Raw genomic sequence first — 24,555 nt, 5'->3', positions numbered from 1 at the left:
TGACTGATATTGTGGTGAAACCCCTCCCACAAAAAACACTAAGTAGGTACTCCTGGCAGTTTCTTGTCTGTGAACCTTGTTGCATTGTGGGAAATAGCTGTTTACAGCTGTTTCCAACTGCCAAAACAGCATGCAGCAGCTACATCACCTGCCAACTGTAAAAATGTCACCATGTAATAAATGTCAGAGTGTAAATCAGGGATTTAAACGATTTTACAATGGGCAAACACTGACTAAATCATTTATACATAATTATTGTAAAAATGAAGCACTTTTTTATTACATTATTTTCACTGGAGTTCCTCTTTAAAGCGGGATTGTCAGCTGTAAAATCAATTTCCATTTACCTACTGCTCTGTGTTTATTATGCGTCTACAACTGGATCCCGCATTGCAAGCATTCCAATATAATCATAAATGTTTCTGCTTTAATCAATCTTATCTCAGTCAGCCTGGCTCTATTTGGTACATTGGCGATGAGAGGGAAGCTTGTCATCTCCCCTCCCACATTCCTGTTCCTCAGTGATTGGCTGAGGGAAGTTCAGTGTGACAGGCAAAGCCTATTTCTGCAGAGCTGGCTGTGCTCATATGTGTTTACAAAGAAAGCTAGATATGACAGTGCAGTTTTTTGGAGATAAAAAGAGTAAGGGAGGGAATGACATCAGGATTTTTCCTGGGTTCCCCCCTGGCCATGGCTCACAGCAGAGGCTCCCTCCAGCTCCCTTACTCCATCACCGCAGAGTGTGGTCTGCTCGCTTCCCGGGCTCCGGCTCCCCAGCGCTTACTCTGAGGACCGACTCGCCACGTGGGAGACACCATCTGATTGACCCCATGTGACGCCGCTGAGGCTGGCCCCGCAGCTGGATCCCTGCTTCATGCTCGGTTGTCAGGACCCTGGACCCCACCTTCCCTCTTCCTCACTTGCGGGGATGTGGGCTCGCAGACGGGACATGCAGACAACGCCGATGTGCAGCCAGCTGATCGGGCTGCCAGCTGATCAAGCCATGTGCTGATCAGCTGGCCTGCCAGGGTGCCAGGCTGCCCTGTCCCGCTGCCTCTGGTCTTCCACTCACTGCTGACTGGATTCCCACCACCGCCACGTGCCATGGAAGCCTTTCTGTGCCTGATGGAGGGTTCCATGCCGCCACACTGAGCAAAGCAGAGAAACAGCGGCAGGGCTTCAGTCCCATCTACCAGCTGATCAGGAGCAAGCATCGCCAGCTCAGCCCTGGATCCAACTAGGAGGAGGAAATCACAGCTGCCCGGCTCCATTCACCAGGGGACCAGCTCCAGGACAAGGCAAGTGTACCCTGCCACCCTCCTCCACACCAGACCCTGCCACTCTGCTCCAGCGTACATTTAAAATAGCCGTAAGCTAAAATGGGCGCGGATATCGGTTAACTTAAATTTCAATTGAAGTTAGCGCTATATAAATTCATACTAAAACAACATTGTGCGGCTGTAAGGAGGATAAGATTCTAATAGTAGAGATCTTCAGCTTTATTTTAGTACTTAATTCACGGATATGGCTCACTTCGTATGCAACTATTATTCAACGTTTCAGAACTTGCCTACACTATATCAATTAACGGGATCCTGTGCCGAGCTTTGCGGCTGTAGCTAGAAGATAGAAATAGTAGAGATCTTTAGCCTTATGTAGCGGCTATAGTAAATGCTTGAAATGCAACATTTCCCTAATTTTTTCCTCATGTTTATTAACGGCTATATGTGTACATTTAGCTTTCATACCTTAGAGAAAAAGTCGGCTGTAGGGAGGATATCCTGTAAATTACAGTGATTATAGGGCTGTGAATCACTGCTATTGATAGCATATGCTCCCTATAGCCGCTTTTTCTCTAACATATAAAAGCAAAATGCACACACACAGTCCTTAATTTATGTTAAACTTTAAGTGAAAATTTGTAAAAAGTCCCTATTCAAGTAGTTTCAAAGCCGCTATAACAAGGCTACACATAACAAGCAGCTATAGGAAGCAAACATTGAAAATAGTACAGGTTAGTGGGAAATAAGGGCGCACAGTAAAGTTGTTGTAAAATATAATTATGAAATACTGATATTTTACTATATAAATGTAAAATATCTATATTGAATAACAATATTTTACTATATGCCCATATTGCCAGCCAGGCTGAAGCACGTGTCCCGATCCCTGCTGTGCTCTGCCACAGCCACTTGTTACCTGTAAAGAGCACTGAACTCAGAGGAGATGGTGATCTGTTGTATGAAACTTCTTCACCATTGTCTGTATTCAGCATTTTGACTCTCATTCACTCTATAGATCGTATCTGAGCACCTGCTGACCTGATCTTTTCCGTTAGCTTCCAGCACTACTATTACAGGATCTGTATACTGAGATGAGTTATTACACTGTATAAGACGTGTTACATTGTATTCCAGAAACCCCAGCTGTTACATTGTATCCAGCCTGTTGATGTGGGAAATCCCATGAGACTTTGTTACATTGTATTTCAGCACTTTCCATCCAGGAACTTAGCTGATCTGAGTTGCTACTACTTGGGACCCCATAAACACTCACATTTGATTCAGCATTCTGTGGCTGTATTACAGCCTGATCTGAGTTATCACATGGTTTCTCAGCAATCGCAAATGCTTCTGACTGGTGACACTTGGTGCCCTGTATCAGAGGAGCTTCACCGGTGCATAGAAGTGCAGTGTAGCCCAAAGATGCGCCGAAGGTAACAATTTTACTGCTAAGAGGAGTCTCCAAAGTGCCGGCAATGAAGAGAGTGAGTAGCTGAGGAACGGCTAGCCCCCGCGGATCATGTTCCAGGATTATCCAGGGAGTTTTGACAGCTTGTCCCATGGTAGCAGAAACTCTCCAGGCCAGCCAGAGGGATATCCCATAGCTACCTCTGTGCACCAGGTGAGGAGGGTGCCCATATCGGTTGTTGCTTCAACTTGCAGACAAATAGTGGATATTAGTCTATAGTGTAGTGAATTGACATTTTGTAGAAATAGCCGATAATGTACAAATTAGATGAAGACATATTATAGCGGCATTAACTAGGGGCTATTTAGTAGTAGGAAAAAAATTATAAATCTAATTCTTGAATAATAATGGCTCTGGAGTAAAATTGTCAGAGAAAACACATACTATAGTTAGTGTTAGTTATTTTAAACACTGGACAGAGGATCAGCAACTTCCTGCAGCTGGAATGCCATGTTATAAAGTGGCTGTAAATGTCATTGCTCAGAAAATCAGTAATGTCCGCAGCTTGCAGAGGATGGAGATAGTCAGGCACTCTGGGGTCAGCAGCTTGCAGGACACATAAATCTTGCTGACCACAGCGGGAGAGATTTCACTTTGGCTTGTAGTCCTCAGGGTATATGTACAGACTGGCTCTGTGCACACTCCGTGGATGGGCAGGTTGGGATGAGAGCTGCAAGGTTCAGTCCGTGCAGCAATAACAAGCCTTCTTTGACCGGTATTTATTTGACCGATATTATATTACCGATATTATTTGACCTATATATATTCTTATACCGCTATTCTTCTTTGAAAAATATTCTGTTACATTGCAAGCCAGCAGAAAGCAAAACTGGCTATGAAGTCTGGCAGTAAACTTAGATGCAAGTAAACCTGCAGTGCCAGTGAGCAGAGTTTACCGATATTTGAACAGCCGCATATTGGAGAGAACAGTTTTTCTTAGAAACCTATAATGTTCGGGTATATATATTAATAGTTTTAATTTGCCAGCTGCTTTCCTGCTTCGGTAATGCACAGTTATGCAGTGATAACTAGTGTGGAGTTTCAGCAGGGATAATGAATAGCCGCGTTAATATCTGAAGGAAGTTATAGCCGTAAAATGCGCCCATTTTATACAGTATGCGCCGTGAAAGAGTGCTGTAGCCGATAATTACATTGACGGAATAGCCGCGCCTGAATTAACTTGCGCTGTCATCAACGTGTTCGCTGCTCCATGCCAGACCCTGCCAGCCTGCACTGGATTGCCACAACAGTTGGCGCAGCCTCCAAGGGGTCCACGGTCTCCTCAGCCATTGCTGTCTGGTTCGGAAATCAGGCCCCCGATCTCTCCATACTAGGCCGCAACCAGGTGCTAAATTTAGGTGCGGCCTGGATCCTCAAGTTGCCAGCACGCCAGTCATCTTCCACACCAGTCATGCCACCTTTATCGCATACAGGCAGCTCACATGGGACTTTTTCGGACAGCAAGTCAACCAGAACACCAACCAAACACCAATCGGCCAGATTCCACCGCAACCCCAAGGAGACACTCTCTTTCTTACTCTCTCCCCAAGCACAGTCTGTGAGGCATCTAATTCAAGTATCACTGCACTAGACGGCAGCAGATTATCCCCTGGTCCCTCTCCTTCGACTTTCTTTTCGTATCTCTTATCTATGTATAACTTTGTATAATTTTCTGGATCTACTGTATACTTGAGGTATTGCTTACTGTTCAACTGTTTTTTATTGTACCACTGTACTCTGTGTTTACTGCGTCACTTTATGCTTACTGTACTACTGCCGACCCTGAAGTGCCAAAACCAATTCCGGGTACAACCCCAGTTGTACTTGGTGAAATAAACTGATTCTGATTGACTTCAATCAGAGGCAGTTAAGATGGAAAAAGCCTGGAACAATTTGCTCTTTATTTACTATATAGAATTCACTAAAATCAAAACATGAACAGTACAATACATATGTTGTACAAGTAGAACAAGTATTTACTTGTTTTTTTCATTGGATAGTATGGCTGTTCCTGCTGCTTTAAGAGATGAACTAATGGTGAGAGGCTGAGGACACCAGCACAGTAGTGAGGGACAAACAGAACAGCAAAGTGGGGCTGCTTTGTGGAGACACTAGCATGCATGCCGAGAAACAATTAAAGAGGAATTGCAGTCAAAATAACATAATTACTAAAATTGCTCTTTTTTCTCTACAATACTAATTTGTAAATTATTTAGTCAGTGTTTGCCCATTGTAAAATCTTTCCTCTGCCTGATTTACTTTCTGAAATGTATCAGAGGTAACATCTTTAGTCCTGGCAGGTGATCTCTGCAGAATGTTTGTTTACGGAGAGTTCTAAAGCCAGAAAGGATCTCGTCTCCCAGAATGCTCTAGGGTGGAGAGAGTCGAAGAATCAGTGGGAGGGTGGGGCTACATACAAATATACAGGAAGTGTCTCTGATGCTGAAACCAAGATATTTAACGTAAAAGTGGGTATCCTGAATAATTTACTATATGTTGTTACAGTTCCTTTTTAAGTGAAAAATATATGTGGAAAACCTCCTTAAGCGAAAATGTCAACATATTTGCATTCTCTTTCTTCATGAAATATTAAGTGACAACAGCAGGTGCACATCAGCACAGAATAGGCCCATCAAATATACAGATTTATGGAAAGAAACTTACATGATCATTTGCAATGTCGAGCAAATCTTTTACTCTGCAGCCTTTCATTCCAGCCACCTCGTTGCAGATGGAGTCTTCGATCACCACATAATTGGCCTTGTATGAGGTGAGGATCTTGTAGATGTCTTCTGCTGATCTCATACTGTAGATCTGATAAACCTGGAAGATGACAGGTATATTATTTCTCCTGCTAGAAAAAAACAATGTTCTGGTGTCATCTAGTGGCCAACTGAGATATAAGCCATCAAGGGTCTCATATCCTCATTAGTTTCAAGGCACTCTAGTTTACAATTACACTTTCATCAAAAAGGTTGCATAGCAGGTTATTTAGCAGAGTAAAGTAAAATTGAATGGCCTTTAAATGAATGTTGGTGTTCAAATTCACCGCATTTCAGCAGCATGTCAGTATTGAACATGTGGGCAGGGTCAGTTCACTTACTCATAATTCACAGTCACTTTCACATGACTCCGATACTTCCTCCTTCCAAAGCCTGAAGGAGGAGGAAGTGAACTCCCCCTGACTCTGTCTACTTGGTCGGTACTGAAATGCTGCTCAGTGGCGTAGCTAAGGAGCTGTGGGCCCCGATGCAAGTTTACAGTAGGGCCCTCCAAGCACTCTATGCATAATTGATACGTCGCAGCAAAACTTGCCAACGGCAACTACAGTGTCAGAGGTGCAAGAAGGGGATGGGGAGAAGTTTGTTAATGATTAGCACTATTCAAAGTATCTATAGAAGTGATTATTATGAGCACAGGACCAATAGAGAATGCTAATACTGTAGTTGAGGGAGGTTCCTTCGGGGCCCCTCTGGCCCAAATGCGGTCGCTACCTCTGCACCCCCTATTGCTACGCCCCTGATGCTGCTGAAGTTTGGTGTTCAGGCGTTCTGAATTCGATATGTTGAGTTCGGACAACACCATATTGGGTTCTATTCACAATCATTTTCAGCATGCGGAAATGGACTTGCGATAAATTCCTGAATGAAATAAGACCATCTTGACATTCACAAAATTTTACGCATTGTTTTCCCGCATGTGTAGAAAGTGCAGTAAAAGTCTGCAAAAGTCGGCAATTCCCGCGGGAAAAAAAAAAAAGATAAATAAAATCACAAAGAAAAAACAACACATTATTTCTGACTTAACTACCGATTTTATATCACCTACAAGTAACTTGGTGATATATTTCACTTCCCATTGACTTAAATAGAGTCTGGAGTCTTGAGCGCTGTGTTTGCTGGACTTATTCTGGCTTGACAAGGATGCATTTGTACCAGCAGCTCCTACAGATAAAGAATATAGTGATAGAAACGTATACTTTACATGTTCATTCCTCTTCATCAGTTCTTCATCGTTGTACACCGGTAGACTCGCCACCATCCACCCCGTGCAGAGCTTTATGGCACCCATGAGCTGAGGGCTCCCAGCAAACACTGCAGCCAGAGGAGCTTGTCCTCTGTAAAGAAAGGGAAAATGGCACAGGTTGGATATCCATTTAATAATACATGCAACAGCGGAGGAACATGTATGGATCTGCAGTCCTGCCTTCTCTTAACTATTCTAACACTTAAAAGCCAAAGTGCATAATCTTTCTAAAGTGGCTCCTTGCATTTCTAGTGAAGATATAAATGGTCAATGGTCACATGACTGCATGGCTAACAACCCCTCACACCAAGGTCACCGCTTCTTCAGTCGGCTCCCATCAGGCCAGAGGTTTCGGGCCATCTCCACCAGGACCTTAAGGCATATATGTTTTTTCTCCCTCTGCTGTCAACTTCTTGACCGCTCTCCATGCCCTCCCCCTCTTAAAGTGGAACTTTAATAAAAAGGGAAAAAGCCATTATTGGCGAATGAATGGGAAGAGTGAGAAATGTGAAAATTCGGGTACATAAGATGGTGAAAACAACCCGCAGGCTGAAGAGGTTAAAGTGTACCCGAGGCGGCACTGGAGGGGCAGATGGGGGACAGAGGCATGTTCCATGCTGCATGACATGCCTCTGCGTCCCCCACGTGCCACTCTCTGCCCCCCCCCCCAGCGCCGCGCTATCACCCCCTAAAATTGCCGACATACAGCATGTCCACATCTCGAGGGGGTAGAGGCAGAGAAGCACTCTCTCCTAAACGCCCACTGGTAGCATTCCTGGAAAGCTTCCCCAGCTGCCTCTCCCCAGCCGCTTCCTCCTCCTCCCTGCACTCTGCGTGAGACACACAGGGCAGTGCATCCAGCATTGTGACCCCAGGGGTCAGGAAAACGAAACTTGGAAGAGCAGACAACAGGAGCCACGGAGAGGGGCGGGGATTACGTCTACCTGATCCAGCCAGGCTCCCTGATCAGATAGCAATTAAAATACCCACCCTGGGTTCCCGTTAAGAAGTCAATACTGAACACGAAAGGAAAAAAACAAACAAAAACATAACCCCCCCCCCCCCCAAAAAAAACCAAAAACAAACAAACAGCTGCATAGGTCATGTGACATTCACTTCCACAAATGCTGTTGGGTAGCATTACCCTTTCATGTGGTATCCTATATAATAAAACCAGTGTCTGTGTCTCTGCGTTTTTTCCCAGCGCTTATGTGCAGCATGTGGGCGGACGTGGGACAGCAGGATGACGGGTGCAGGGGGGCGGGCGTGCGTGGCCGTTCACGCGCGTCCATTGTGGGGGAAGGGGGGTACGCCCGTCTTCAAACGGAGTAATGAATAAATGTTATATAGATACTTTCTGTTGAAATTTAACAGATATTGATGAGAAAAACCTGTATTATTTATGGAGAGCAGAAGAGACCAGCACAGCTGCTGATGACTAACACACATTTAATAATGCATGTTTACTGCACCATGTTTATCCTACACAGCTTGTTTTGTAATGGTACTATGTATAGATATATGGAGCCTCAAACCTATAATTACACTCAACATGTAGAATGAGCAGGCAAAGAAATCACAAAACTTCGGAGAGAAATGTTATAATTTATGCAATGCCACAGATGTTCTGTAGGGTGATCTGTAAACAATTAGCATAATTCCCCATTGCAAGGGAATTATGCTAATTGCACAGCTTGTTTTTGGAGAGGTCCTTGATTAGCAAATATCATTACAAATGTATAAAGCGCCAACATATTCCGTGGTGCAACACAAACCTTGGAGGAAGAACTAGGAGGGCGTATACACCGAGCAACACACATAAAGAAGCTCTTTGTAAATTTCCGTGCTGCTGTGCAGACTAAGAAAATAACATGGGGTACATAATAAAAATAAAAATATATTTAAAAAAATATTACTAAAAAAATAATACAATACATTACTTGCAATGCATTACGCCAGGGGTTTCAAAATGGGTGCTCCGCCTCTGTCCTGGAGCATTGCAATTGGGTAATGCAGCCTGTGGTCTGTGGTCTACCAAAAAGCAGATTGGCACCTCTCCAATCCCTACTAAACTACGCTGCCTGTCTTATCCATCTCTCTTCTAGATCCTCTTTTTGTTGCCCGGAGGCCCAGAGCTCCAGGCATGCACATTGAAGGTGCAGCCCCCTTCCATTATCTCCAGCGATGTGCCCTCCTCTGATTGGTTAGATTAGTGGCCAAAGATCTCCAAAACCATGCCACCTATAGACATCAAATTTTCCCAGGACGGGTGCCTGCAGCGTATCTCAGGAACCAGCAGGGCTGGATGGCACAGAAGTGACTTTAGATTGAGATGTACGCATTAAACTGCATGCTAACAATGTGTGGTGTGAAATATGGTGTGGTGGTCATATTTTATTTTGAAATCAAGGTATTTTCTACTGCATCATCGCTCTTGCCTGGAGACTGTGGGGGGCAAGAAAACCTCAAAACATGGGTATACATGAGGTAAGCAATTTCCCATCTTCATACATCAGGCCAATGAGTAAAAGCAGCTTATTTTTAAAGTTGGATGGAGCTCTAACATAACATTCAATAAAAATGTGCTTTCCTACTTTTACCATATTTGCTGCTGTTCACAAGTGATATTGTCTGTTTAAAAATTCCAAGTTCCCAAAGTGCAGTTTATCTGCTCTGAAAGCTGCCATTGCAATTTCTAGCATAGCTGCTGTATTACTATATTAAAATATATCTAGTGATCACTTCTCAGCTCTCTGCATTTACAACAGAAAGAGCTCATTTTAAGCACGGCTAAGAATATATACTAATTGTAGCAGACAAAAGAATGTAAACAAAATATAATGTCATCACCTCCTCAGATGTGGCCAGAAGCTGCCCACTGAAGCAAGGAGCTTTCCACTGAAGAATAAAGTGCTGTGTTTAACTGTTTGAATGCTGTTCTGCTGAATTTTTTTGTGGTAGTAGAGCTTATGCTGTAAAAATTAATTTAGAGCAGAGAAAGAAGAAATGCTGAGTTTCATACCACTTTAAAGTGTCTTTACTATTTCACCTTGCTTGTCCCCCTGTTTTTATAGAAATCTGCAAAGGATAATGGAGCAATTTTAGCCATTACCCATCATTTTCTTAGAACATTCTTTCCACCACTTACTTGATCCAATTCATGAGCTCCACCGTGTCGGACTCGTAATGCTCCTCCAGCTCAGACAGCTCATTTACAATCCGCGGTAAAAACTGGGATGAAAAAAAGGAATGCAAAATAAGATTTGCTCAGTATATAACCTAATATGAGCATAAAGAGGCCTATTTCATAAAATGATGCCGCCATGCTATAGATAAACACAAAGCTTCAACCTAGAAATTGGTTCTGAAATGAGCTGTGATGAAAGGGATAACACATTGTGCTGAACAGGTCTCATATTCATAGCCAAGTCTGATTTCCTAAAGATTCATCATACTAAAAATTATCAGGTGACAGTTAAAGGAATCCTGTAATGACTTACATAAATAAAGTTTCACTTACCTGAGGAATCTGCCAGCTCCCTGCAGCTGCCCTGTGCCATCACAAAACAATGCTCCGTTCGCTCAGTTTCGCTTTTGCTGACCTGCAAGTCGACGTCCACTGGGCCTGCGCAGCCCTGGCCAAGCGCGTCCTTGTTCACACTCCCGTAACCGGGAGCGTCCTGTGTAGGCGCAGTACAAGAAATGGGGACACGCGGGGCCAGGGCCAAGCAGGCACAGTGGCCAGCGACAGGCTCCGTCGCTGAAAGCGTAACTGAGCCGCGGCGGGGGTGCAGAGGATCATTCCGTGACTGCGCAGGCTGCAAGGGGGCTGGCAGGAGCTCCAGGTAAATACAACCAGAAGACCAGAGATGAATGGGGACTGGTGCACTGCCTAACATGTTACCATAGCAACACTTGCATTACTCAAGTACTGTGGGTGGTGCTATTAGCGTAACTCGTGGTACACTGCTGGCGGAAGTACCGGTAATATTGCTCTTTGCATTATTACTACATACAAAATGTGTGTGTGTGTGTGTGTGTGTGTGTGTGTGTGTGTGTGTGTGTGTGTGTGTGTGTGTGTGTGTGTGTGTGTGTGTGTGTGTGTGTGTGTGTGTGTGTGTGTGTGTGTGTGTGTGTGTGTGTGTGTATATATATATATATATATATATATATATATATATATATATATATATATATATATATATATATATATATAGCACTTAGTCCCTTTCTCTCAGTGTGTGCTATTTTTAGTCTGCCTACAGCTTTTCCACTTTAAAAGGTAGAGGCAGCAGCACCTTACCACTGACCACCAAGCACTCTCTGATCGCTACCTCAAGCCTAGATCCTGATACGAAAAAAATTTCCATAAGCCACCATTACTCCAGATAAGGTCTGCAAGATCTCAAATGTTCTACAATCATCTTCAGCTATGAGGAACCTTTGTAAATCAGGTCTAGTGTGTAAGATTGCTACAGTCAAACCTGTTGATTTCCAGACTTTGCAGCAACCTGCCAGAGACGCACCTCTCTCCACAAGCTGAAGCCAATCACAGCAGGGACAGCTGCACTCAGGATAAAGGCCTGCAAAAAAAACAGAGAGAGAGCAGACCTGTCAGTGGACAAAGGCCAAGTATGAAGTTTGCACAGTTTTTTTTTTCTTTTTTATTAAGGTGTTTCACAGAGCAGTCAAGAGCAGATCAACTAATTCAGCACTAAGCGTTCGGAGAGGTGTCTGAGAATCACCATACTGGATATGGCTTCTACAGATGAGAGTTGATTGACATTACAAGCTCTTCAACAGAATTCTCCTTTATTTGGGCTCAACAAAAGGTTTTATACATTCCTGGGGCTTCCTCCAGCCCCTTCTGCCTGATCGGTCCCTTGCTGTCCTCCTCCGCTAGACGGCCCAGTATCTTCGCCAATCCGAGGCGTACTGCGCATGCGCAGCCTGGCCGTCCGCGTGCCCCCGATGCCGGGGGAGATGCACAATGCTCTCCTCTACAGGAGTGCAACGTGGGGGCGCGTGCAGCTGGACTGCACCTGTGCGGACTGGTAAAGATACCGGGCTGCCTAGCGGAGGATCCAGGTGGCGGAGGAGGACGGCACGGGACGGATGAGCGTGAAGGGGGCTGGAGGAAGCCCCAGGTATGTGTAAAAGTTTTTTTTTTCTAACTTTTCTCAAGTAACCTTTAAATATCCAGGTTTCGGCATCAGATGTTTGCTGTATATTGATATGTAGCCCTGCCCTCCTACTAAGACTTAGCCTAGGCTATTTATTATGCAAAATCACCCCCCTCCCCCTTTATTCTAGAAGACCAGAGATCTTTTCTACTGGCTTTCATAGTAAACTAACCAGAAAGATCAACAGGACTGCCAGACAACTGATATTGTTTAAAAAGGAAATAAATATGGCAGCTTCCATAGGTCTCACACCTTAGGTTCCTTTTAACACAGCAGGAGGTGCAAAACGCCTTCTCAACGTCAACTGAAAAATCACAGGAACAGCAGTTTTTTTTAAAGAAAAGATATTAAATATAAAATGTGGTACATGACATGAGGAGGTGTATTTGTTAAATCTCTCTCGGAGTTCTCCTTTATTACCACAGACAGTCACAATGGCCTCTATTCACAAAACTTCTTATAAATTGCTTATTTATCACCTATGATAAAAATAACATTGCAGCACATTTACAAGGAAAATAATCACTCAAAGTAGGTTGTTCCTGATTTACTTCATTTCAATATTACAGTATATGCTTGAATAGAAGTCGACCTCGTGTATAGGTCAACTAATATTTGACCCTCTTAATTCTGGAACTTTTTATTGACTCAAGTACAAGTCTACCCAGTAAAATTAATGGCTGCACTTGGAAAACAGGAGGCATTAAAAGCTTGACTTGGAGGAGGGGTTAATGACTGCAATGCATCCTCCAGACCCCCAAGAGCAGTAATTATTCACCCCCCTCCCCTTTCCTAAAGCCCCGTATTTCCCTCCTGTCCCTTTCCTTGTTGATTGTTGTGGCCAGGACTTTCAGACCTGTGTTTTCTTGACATTTCCTTTATCAAGAAGGTATCACTTACCACAGGGTATATTGCTGCAAATGGGAATGTCACTGTTAGTACACACATTACTCAGTGTTGCACGTGGCTCGTGTATAAGTCGACCCCTCTACTTTTATTTAGTGAGTCAGTCCTACATTTCTAGACTTATAGTTGAGTACATACAGTACTTTTCTTACCTTAATTATATTATATTATTGCTCTTTGGGAACTTAAAAATATAACATAGATAAGGAAGAGGAAAACAGGTGAAAAAGATTTCTGAATCATGTCCAATGTAGGATGCTCACCAGTAGGACTGGATGTACGGTCTTCACACGGATCCACCTCAGCAGCGTAATCCAGAGCTCCGGGGAACAGACGCCAAACCCAGCGAGTACACAGACATACGGCGTCCATAGATACTTCACTCTGAGGATTATATACCAGTGAGAATCAGCCATGGATTTATGCACCGGGATCCCCCAACCCCATCATACGAATATAACACCAACATAAGCATGGTCCTCTGTAGTGGTGGGTTTTGCAGCTCCACTAATGTTTTACCTATTATGTTTTATCTCTAGACATGTATGGATTCAGGGTGCTTCGTTTTCAGAAATTGGTTTATTAATACTATGCTATTTTGCGTTTCTGCTACGGTTTCAAGGCAGCTCCCCGTCATTCACCTAACCCTGACTGACCCCCACCTATGGTCAACCCGTTCCTGACAGCTAAAGCCTTGTACGCATGTACGAGGAATGGTACCAGGCAGGGATCGGTTACTGACTGCATTGCAGGGTCTAGGATGTACAGATGCCTTGCTAGCCTCGGGCAGAGGGACAAACGAGCAGCTTGGACATGACATCATGCGGCAGGTGGGGTAACTCGGGAGAACAACGCTCTCAGCCGAAGTGATCTGTCAGGCTCATCGCTGGCCGAGGGGTGTCGGGGGCTGCTGTGCACATGCTGGATTGTTGGCAGAGGTGGACGTTATCAGTTGCCTCGCTAGAGTTTCATCCACCATGTGTACACAGCTTTAGGCATAAGAGTGGAGAACAGACATCCATTGCAGTAAGCAGGCCGCACTTCTGTGCAGTCCACGATAATCCTGGGCCAGGCGGATGCCTTCTCCCATATAGTCTATGAGGGAGCGCAACTGCCCCGGGCTCCAGCCGGATCATAGCAGACCATTGGAGCAGACATTACTGTCCCATCCCGCTGGCAGCATGTGATCCGACAGCAGGTGGAAACCGAGCATTAAGGGCCATACATCTAGCGATTCTGATTCAATCGACAAAGTGATCGACTTTATTAAGGAATCGACTTCAGTATGGTTGAGTTAATCGAAAGTCGATCGACTAGTAACCCGACACACAACAAACGATATCCTATGCAATTTCACATTCGATTTGACCAATGTTGTGTCTCCTTGCTCTGAATGCAAACATGGATTCAGAGTTGATCGAATGACGTGTGAACAGTAGCAGATTCCTGTGCGTTCGACCGATATCTTGCATCCTGCTCGATTGACTAAGCTGGTCGATTCGACATGAAATTAGCCGCTTTTCATCGATTGGGAATTCTGGAACACACTCAATTCCCTCAAATGATCGAACTGAATAGTCGATCGCACAGCCAAATCGTTAGATGTATGGCTACCTTTACTCTTACATTCCCTACTAATGTAAACTGCTTAACAGAACAACAGAAGAATACTATGACATGGGTTGCCTAAACTTACCAATACATTTGGTGGTGTTCAGCCAATCAGGTTTCTAGGCTTTAACCACCAGCATGTTTGGTCATGTGAGCATAGCTGTGATGAGTTCTGTGCAGCACTGGAACAGCTTATCTACAAGTCAGTGAATCTAGAAAGAACTCTCTATTCAAGGTATGCGAATGCCTGGTACACACCATGCAATTCCCTTCAGATACACGGGTCAAATCGATTATTTCCAACAGTTCCGATCTGATTTTCGATCCTTTTTTCTGATTCACTTTTGAATAAAAGTGATCATAAAATCAATCAGAAAAAAAGAACGGAAAACAGTTTAAACCTGCTGATGGATCTGATGGGAGATTGCATGGTGTGTACCACTAAAAAAGAAAAATCTTTACTTTCACCATACTTGCTTTACTGGGAGCAAGAAAGTGAAAGTTTCACTTTAAAAAGCACCTGTCCTATATACCGTGTGAAGGCAGAGGATTTGGGAAATAAAGCTAGATTGTACCTTATCCCTTCAAAATTATGCAACGTAAAGGATACCTTATCGCTGTTACAAATGTAAAAACAGGGGAGTGGGGAGGGGATTGGGGGGCAGGCATGTGTAGGAAGTGCTCCTCATGCCCACTTCTTCCCCCATCCCCCTATATTGTGTTCTAATGCAGTACCTCCCCCCCCCCCCCCCCTCCACCCCCACAAAGCTACTTCTGGGTTGGGAGGATTGGTGAGCAGTGCGCAGGTGTTGCCCTTTGATCTCTTGGTCGGGAGCACTCTGCACACAACTATGTAGTGTGCATGTGCAGAGCGCTCGCACGATCAAAGACATGCAGCGCCTGAGCACTGCCCACCGACCATCCCGACCCCGAAGTAGCTTCGGGGGCCATTTGAACATAAAGGAGGAGAACAGGGGAGCGGTGAGCATGAGGAGAGCTTCCTACACATGCCTGCTCCCCTCGTTTTTTTTAATTTTTAACAGCGTTAAGGTAGCCTTTAAACAGAATAAAAGCCAGAATGTAAATCCAACTATAGTGTGCTAGTCCATCATAGTGTCACTTCCTGCACAGCCAACAATAAAAATGATCTTACCCTTCAAAGGTCATGGCGAGACAGCCCAGCAGAAGACCCTGGATGACATGATAGATGACCTCTGGCCTTTCTCCAATCCGCCCTTCCTCGGGGTTAATGTGATTATTTACTGGAACGCCACTGCAAACATAATATGAAGAGTCAGTCAGGAAATTACTAAAGGTGGCCATACACTCGTTAGATTAGCAGCAGATAGATCATCAGATAGATTTCTGATCTATCTGATGTGTTTAGGAACATTTTTTACTAGGAACAGATTTCCAATAGATTTCAGTTTGAAATCGATTGAAAATCGATCTGATGGCATTTTTTTGCCATCAGATTTCCATTAGGGCCAATGCAAAATGATAAGCCATCTCAACAGATCGACCTAGATTTTCCAGCCTGCCAGATCGATTGACCAATCGATTCATTTGCGGCCGATTTCGATTGATTTCAATCGACCAATCGATCGATTTAGATCAATCGATTGGCCAAAAATCGGCTGAGTGTATGGGCCCCTTAAAGGGGAACTGAAGAGAGAGGTATATGGAAGCTGTCATGTTTATTTCCTTTTAATCAATACCAGTTGCCTGGCAGCCCTGCTGGTCTATTTCTCTGCAGTAGTATCTGATTAAAACCAGAAACAAGCATGCAGCTAGTCTTGTCAGATCAGACTTATAAGTCTGAACCACCTGATCTGCTGCATGCTTGTTCAGGGGCTATGGCTAATAGTATTAGAGGCAGAGGATCAGCAGGGCTGCCAGGCAACTGGTATTGCTTAAAAGGAAATAAACATGACAGCCTCCATATACCTCTCTCTTCAGTTCCCCTTTAATACTATCTTAAAAACATTGCAACTGCTGTAGTACTCTTTCTCAGTTATTAGAGTTAGCTATCATCATATCCAAATCATCATGCGTATTCAGTACCGTACAGTTTCAATACAGGCTGTTTTGTGGTTTTAAAGCAGCAGGGAGGGCCATACTATTCCAGGAAAAACCACATATATAAGTAGATAAATACTTGTTCTACTTACATAACATACTGTATGTATTGTACTGTCCACGTTTTTATTTCAGTGATTTTTATATAGTAAATAAAGACAATCCTGAAGTCATTTCCTCCCTTTTTTCCCCTATAAACTGGACTGTCATATTTAGCTTGCTTTGTTTGCACTTGTGAGCACATCATAGATCGTGTTTCAGCAGCTTCTGCAGAGGGGTGAGGTGTATTTTCCTTCTCAGCCTCATGTCACACTGAACTGCTTTTAGCCAATCAGTGAGGAGCAGGAATATAGGATGGGAGTTAACAAGCAATGTACCAGAATAGAGCCAAGCTGACTAAGATCCAGTACAGCAGAAACATTTATGATTATATTGGAATGCTTGCAATGCAACTACATAATAAACAGAGCAGTGTGTAAATGGAATTTGATTTAATGTCTGACAATCCCGCTTGAAATGTTTTCATATACTCACCACTTTTTCTAGGCCCTATTGTTATTTTGCATGGAAGTATAAGTGGTGCTAGGTGGCAGTGTCTGCCTGCTGTAACCACATGATCAGTCCCAGGTTTGTGAAAAAAAAAAATGTAAATGTGACATTTCTTAAAAGGAACTCGAGGTGCGAGACCAATGGAAGCTACCATATTTATTTCCTTTTAAACAATACACATTGCCTGGCTGTCCTGCTGATCCTTCTTGTCAGTAGTGTCTGAAACACACACATGAAACAAGCATGCAGCTAATCTTGTCAGATTTGTAATAGACATCTGATCTGCATATGCTTGTTCAGGGTCTAAGGCTTAAAGTATTAGAGGCAGAGGATCAGCAGGGCAGCCAGGCAATGTGCATTATTTAAAAAGAAAATAAACATGTCAGCCTCCATATCTCTCTCACCTCGGGTTCCCTTTATGTGATGTGCCATTTTAATTTCCAGATGCAAGAAAGGCTCGAAACATTCAACCTAAAAACACTGGGTTCTCACAAAATTCTGGAAAAGCAGAAAGCCAATTATGCAAGTATAAAGTTGTGAATTCTGAGAAATTGTGTACATGAACACTGTACTGCTGCCACGCTAGCAAGGTAGGAAAACCTGAAATGGCTGACAATTGTACACAACCTTAGCTGACTGCTAACAGAAGTGGACAGATCATTTTAAGAACATTTACATTTCAAAATGTTTGTGTAGCAATGATAACTATTTATGAAATAAAACTATTACTGTGCTTCCCCAAAAATAAGACAGTGTCATATTCATTTTTGCTTCAAAAGATGTGCTAGGGCTTATTTTTAGGGGATGGCTTATATTTCTATGAACACACAAGTTCCTGTGCTGTGTGTCCTCCTGCCTTCCCCCACTGTGGCACCTCTTCTTCTGCTAGATCCACCTCTTGTGTGCCCCTGCATCACCCTTGTACCTTTAGTGTACCCCTGGTGTCCCCTTCTGTATCTGTGTCCTCCTCTATCCCCTGTCCTCCTATGTCACGTGTCCTCCTGGTGTCCCCACATGTCTTCGATGTCCCCCTGCATCCTCCTCTTACCCCCAGTTCCATGCCACGCTGTCCTCTGATATCCCCCTGCATCCTCTCTATGCCACTGTGTCCCCGAGCTTCATCCTATTGGGAAGAAGTACGGTAACTTGTGTTGCTACTGGAGTCAATGGTCTCGCAGGTGGGACCATGTCTCCATTATTGAGCCAATCACTGTACTCGCTGAGTAGCAGCAAGTGCAATGATTGGCCCAATGACAGAGCTATGGTCCTGCTCATGACACCGTGGGCTCCAGTAATAACACAAGTTGCCATACTCTTTCCCCTTACTGTTAGGGCTTATTTTCGGGTAGGGCTTATATTTCCAGCATGCAAATGACTTACCGGATTCTCTTGAAGATTCCCTGAGATATGGAGAACATACAGATGACCAGGACAAGGATGTAGAAGGGCAGCAGGGAAGACTGGATGAGCCGTAATAGGTAGTCCTGAGATGGTGGCTGAAACGAGTCGTGGCAGAGCAGCCAATTCACTGTGAAGTTTCTAAAGGACATGCATACAATCAAGGAGAGAATATAATCTGCCAATCAAAGATGATATGAAACTGTGAAGAAATTAACCGTTTGTGTACTACTTAAAAGTCTAAAGGTACCCATACACTTAAAGATTTCCAGCAGATTCAACCATCAGATAGATTCCTGTCAGGTCAAATCTGACAGGAATCTGATGTGTGCCACACACTAGGAACAGATTTCCAATAGACTGAAATGCAGTGTTGCACTATTCGATCCAATGAAATTCTATGGGCCATCGATCTGCCGCCAGCAGCCAATCGACCTAGATTTGCCACCCAGACCAATGGTTGTAAATCTAACAATTTCGTCCGGAAATCAATCGATCATGCTGCCTGCTGCATCGATTTCTAGCCGATTCGATCAGAGCGGTCAAAACTGCCGTACATCGATGGCAGAAATCGATGTGTGTGGGTACCTTTAGGGTTTATACGGATACCTTTAGGGAGCCCATACATTGTTCGATTTTGCAGGCTATTTCCAATAGATTTCATGCTGAAATCCATTAAAATTTGGTATGTAGTGAATGTGCAGGCAAAGAAGAGGGAACGAAGCCGGCACCATCAATCGTATCAATGCTCTTTTATTGAGATAAAATATGCATACAGCTGATATGCGACGTTTCGAGGCGAATAAGCCCCTTTCTCAAGCTGAGCTGTGCATAGTCAAAATAACAAATGAACAAACACGTTTATATATACACAACATGGAGTACAGGCAGCCAATCAGCATTGCTAATGCAAATGTCAACCAATCAAATCAGGTCCTACCAAGTGGACCTGATAGGAAACTGCATTACTGCCTACCTCATAGGATCGTTTGAAGTGGGATAAGCCCAACTCTCACCCTACGTCAGTCTCACAGAGGGCAAACGGCTACTCTGTTGCTGGGCTGTGAGCGCGGAAGCGCGTCTCCGTCAAGCCACGCCCCCGGCGGACCTTAGAGGAGACATCCCGCACTAAGACCCTGGAGTGTTGCCAGGACAGCCCTGGCACATCACCTTTTTTGATATTGGGGAGTGCTCCACTACTCTACAGACACAAGTGCTATTTCAACACACATAGCGCGTGCACCCCCGGATTACAACATGAAGGATCGAGATGTGGATTTTCCCATCTTATCCTATACGCCAGAAGAGACATCAAGGATCATGGCACAGGTGTCCACTGAAGTTGCCTTTCTTAATAAGGCGGACGACAAGATGCTACGTAAACAAATCATTAAAGCTGCAAAGATGCACATCACATTGGAACTTCATGCCAAAACTTTGGCTGAATACCATCGCCAACAGAGAATCCCTAGAGGCATGAGATCAAATGTGGCCCCCATCATGTTCCCGACTGATCAACCATTCTGCCACAAATGGAGTCTAATATGGAACAAGGCTGCGTTTGACTCCATGACGTTGACCATCCAGAAAATTCAGGAAGAACTCCCTAAACTCGAGTCCCAGCGAATACAGTTAAAGGAGAAATTAAAAACACTCATTAGTCATGAGGCCTATGAGTTATTATCTACCGAATTGTTTAATATCCTGGAAACACACTAACATCAGATAAAGGTGATCAAACGAGACAAGTTCCATCGAGATGAGAACGATTACAATTCGGGATACGTATACCCGTGGCAAAGACCCATAAAAAGACCTCGGGCACCACGGAAGCCAAGACAGGGAGGACAAGGAGGACGTGCTGGTTCTCGGCCACAACCTTATGGAAATCCACATGAGTCGTCGGATTTACCCTTAACATCGTCTCAAGAGGGCCTCTCAGACCAGATGTCCAGTCAGGACGGAAGCGGAGGGGTGGACACAGGCGAAGGAGGTATAAGAGAACGCCTGAGATCACGTCAACCAAGACATATGAACAGGAGAACATAGTAGTCAACCTCTCTGCTGTCACGTTGTCCAGTCATCAATTGGCGGTACTTAACCGAGGACTTTCTTTTGCTCCAACACACATACCAGACCCACTAGAAATTGAGGTGGACCTGCAGAGGTTTTTTCGTACAATAAGGCTAAAATACTTCTTTTCCATACCACGACCCTTTGATGGATCTCGTAGAGAGGACTCTGGTGATCTACTGAGATTAAAGGACAGTGGACTACGCATCAAGAGCAAGTTTCAGCCACCATCTTGTCAGATTATCGACATATACACACAAAAAGTCCAAGGGGAAATAGACTCTCTTTTAAGAAAAACCAACATGATGGGCCTGAGGTTTCGCAATAACATCACGAGACAGGAGAGACTGGCCATTCAACAACTGGCAGAAAATGCATCTATTACCATCAAACCTGCCGATAAAGGCGGAGCCATTGTCATTATGGACACAACAAGTTATCGACAGGAAATATTTAGGCAGATTTCAGATACATCTACTTATTCACTTTTGGAGAGGGATCCTCTCCCTGATATTCAACTTAAAGTGGAAACTGTTATATCAGATGCCAAATCGGCAGGACTAATAGATGACCAACTGGCCAAATTTCTGATACAGGACTTTCCGATTACCCCTGTTCTCTACATATGCCCTAAAATCCATAAGAGTTTAGTCAATCCCCCTGGCAGGCCCATAGTGGCAGGCATTGACTCTGTCTTTGCACCTATAGCTAAGTACCTTGAAAAGGTGTTGAGCCCTTATGTGGTGGCCCTAAAATCTTATTTAAGAGACACTCAGATGTTCCTCAATATTTTGCGCACCTTCCCACCTTTGGAAGGACCGGTTTTGCTTGTTACTCTTGATGTGGAGAGCCTCTATACCTCCATCCCACATGATGGGGGTATAGAGGCTGTCCGTTATGTGTTAGAAACCTCTTCAGATTTTTCACAACAACAGGTCGATTTTGTTTGCAAATTACTTGAAATTGTTTTGACGTTAAATTATTTTCGTTTTGAAAGCAGGTTTTACTTACAGAAGAAGGGTACGGCGATGGGGTCGAATGTGCCCCCCCCCCCCTACGCCAACATCTTCATGGGAGTATATGAAGATATGTATGTATATACTAATCAACTGTTTCACAGACATGCCAAGTTATGGTATCGCTATATTGATGATGTTTTTTGTGTGTGGGCGGGGCCACATTCGACCCTAGAAACCTTTGTTTCAGAATTGATGTCTAGATGCACCGATATACGTCTGACCATTCACTATTCTGAAAGTCAGATTACTTTTTTGGACACACTTGTTTATAGACAAGATAATGTATTAAAGACAGACATTTTTGTAAAACCCACAGACGTCAATTCACTTTTACATTATGATAGTTTTCATTCTGAGACAACTAGGAGAGCCATACCGATTGGCCAATTACGCAGGGTTCAGACGATAGTTGATGACGGGGTGACTAGACAGCAGAGGTTGACACAAATGACGGACAAATTTTCGCAACGAGGTTATCCAATAAATATATTACAGTCAGCACATGATAGACTACAGGGAGGACTGGAGGGACGACATAGACGAATTAGGAAGAATAATACCGACCGTATCCCCTTTGTCACGAGGTATAGCACACAGAGTGAGGATATAGCAAAAATTGTCAGGAAACACTGGTACCTTTTGGCCGATAGTTTCCCTGACATATCCTATTTTCAGCGTTCCCCATTGGTGTCCTATAAGAGAGCACCAAACTTGAGAGACCGGTTGGTCCATGCAGATATGGGAAACACTGACATAGGCAAATCAACTATTACACGTAAGGGTACTTTCCCATGCCTCCATTGTGTGCATTGTAGCTCTGTGACAAAGGGTGAATATGTGAGTCACCCACATACCGGAAATTTTTTTTAGAATTAATGGCTACTATACTTGTGACACAGCTTACGTAGTATACGCCCTCAAATGTCCATGTGGACTAATTTACGTAGGTCAGACCACACAAAAGTTCAAAAAAAGACTGTCTTCTCACAAACATGCCATTAGAGAGAGGTTGACAGATCAGGCTGTCCCTTATCACTTTGTTAAGGCTAGCCACCATGTTAGCCAACTTAGATTTCAGATTATAGAACAGGTGCTACCGTTGATGAGGGGTGGTGACAGGGAGAGGAGGCTGCTGTGGAGAGAGGCACAGTGGATTAAGAGACTGGACACCATGGAACCTAGAGGCCTCAATAGAGAACTTGATTTGATGCCGTTCATTTGACCCCGTTCCATGCTGTCCAGCCTCCATGTGGGTATTATGATTTTTCTTTTGTATATACTATGTATATTTCTTGTAAGTTCTGTATAGAACATAGTTCCTGTGCCCTGCAGCGTGCGGCCTTGTCTCCGCTGCCTCCACCTCCCACCAACGTGGCTTCACATTCATTGTATCACCATTATTTTCATTTCTATTTTCATATGTACTTTTTATTATTTTTTATTTTTATATTTTTTTATGTTTTTATGTTTTTATTTTTATTTTTTTATTTATTTATTTTTCCAAATCATTATTCTTTCATTATCTTTTTATTTTTATTTATATTCTGTTTATTTTACTTTTTTATTTTATTTTTCTATTTCATTTTCTTATGTTTTATTATCACCATTATTATTGATTTTCATTTTTTCATTCGTTTTTATATAGATTATAGACTTCTTGTTCAATCATATAGTCATATGTCCCTGGTGGCCCCCCTCTGTCCTGTCAGACTGTTATATTGAAGACATGATATGTTCCTATTGCAGGCAAACTCCATCCACTTTATAGCAGAAATCTCTTTGACTATGTGGTCTATAGAGACATGCGACACTCTGCACATGAGCGGTGCCGTTGCTAGACAACGAACACACGCTCTTCCTCCCACTGGGGGCGGACATCTCTGGCTCTCTATTTACATCTATAGCGACGAATGAGCGGACTTTTGCCCGCTCGCGTCACTAGTTGCTGGGCGGAAGGGGAGTCGGCGGCTAGCCGCCGCCTTCTCCTCTTGACGTAGTGCGGGATGTCTCCTCTCAGGTCCGCCGGGGGCGTGGCTTGACGAAGACGCGCTTCCGCGCTCACAGCCCAGCAACAGAGTAGCCGTTTGCCCTCTGTGAGACTGACGTAGGGTGAGAGTTGGGCTTATCCCACTTCAAACGATCCTATGAGGTAGGCAGTAATGCAGTTTCCTATCAGGTCCACTTGGTAGGACCTGATTTGATTGGTTGACATTTGCATTAGCAATGCTGATTGGCTGCCTGTACTCCATGTTGTGTATATATAAACGTGTTTGTTCATTTGTTATTTTGACTATGCACAGCTCAGCTTGAGAAAGGGGCTTATTCGCCTCGAAACGTCGCATATCAGCTGTATGCATATTTTATCTCAATAAAAGAGCATTGAAACAATTGATGGTGCCGGCTTCGTTCCCTCTTCTCTGCTAAGACCCTGGAGTGTTGCCAGGACAGCCGTGGCACATCACCTTTTTTGATATTGGGGAGTGCTCCACTACTCTACAGACACAAGTGAATGTGCAGGCAATAAACCGCTCTCTGATCAGATTTGATCATATCTGACGCGTGGTACACACCATGCAATTTCCCAGCAGGGTCAAATCGATAATGTTTGATGGGTCCAATTTTATTTCCATTTGTTTTTCTGATCACTTCTGTACAAAATCGATCAGAAAATCAATCAAACCTGTTTTTTCTGATCGCTTTAAGTACAGGCTTACATAAATGTAACAAAGGTGACTGGTAGCTTACTTGGTCATGTTTAGTCCGAATTTCACTTCAAGTGATTTCAGAAGTTGACGGTTTTCTTTAGGAGGAACAACGCTCTTTAAATAGAAAGAAAAAAAATATCTACATAAAATCCAAAATACTAAAATTACTTTAACAATATTAAACCCATTTCAGGATTTTGTCTCCTTCTCTATTTTGCATACAGGGATCACTTATCCTAATTCCTCAAAATATTT

The 24,555-nt window shown here is 43.6% G+C and overlaps 1 protein-coding gene across 2 annotated transcripts in view; it reads right to left on the bottom strand.

Moving 5' to 3' along the window:
• Positions 1-24,555, bottom strand: part of DPY19L4 (dpy-19 like 4) — an 86,375-nt gene that overhangs the window by 3,621 nt on the left and 58,199 nt on the right. The window contains exons 12-19 of one of the 2 annotated variants that reach the window (XM_068237671.1): positions 24,341-24,414; positions 18,486-18,644; positions 15,631-15,750; positions 13,130-13,250; positions 11,262-11,360; positions 9,926-10,008; positions 6,736-6,868; positions 5,416-5,574 (exon numbers count right to left, since the gene is read on the bottom strand). In XM_068237671.1, coding sequence (XP_068093772.1) covers positions 5,416-5,574; positions 6,736-6,868; positions 9,926-10,008; positions 11,262-11,360; positions 13,130-13,250; positions 15,631-15,750; positions 18,486-18,644; positions 24,341-24,414 — 948 coding nt within the window. The remainder of the gene's footprint in view (positions 1-5,415; positions 5,575-6,735; positions 6,869-9,925; positions 10,009-11,261; positions 11,361-13,129; positions 13,251-15,630; positions 15,751-18,485; positions 18,645-24,340; positions 24,415-24,555) is intronic. The other variant, XM_068237672.1, reaches the window with a different exon arrangement.

This window comes from Hyperolius riggenbachi, chromosome 5, assembly GCF_040937935.1.
Source record: "Hyperolius riggenbachi isolate aHypRig1 chromosome 5, aHypRig1.pri, whole genome shotgun sequence".
Classification (NCBI taxonomy): Eukaryota; Metazoa; Chordata; class Amphibia; order Anura; family Hyperoliidae; genus Hyperolius; species Hyperolius riggenbachi.
Note: the sequence above shows the minus strand (reverse complement) of the source record. Positions and strands in the feature narration are given on the sequence as shown.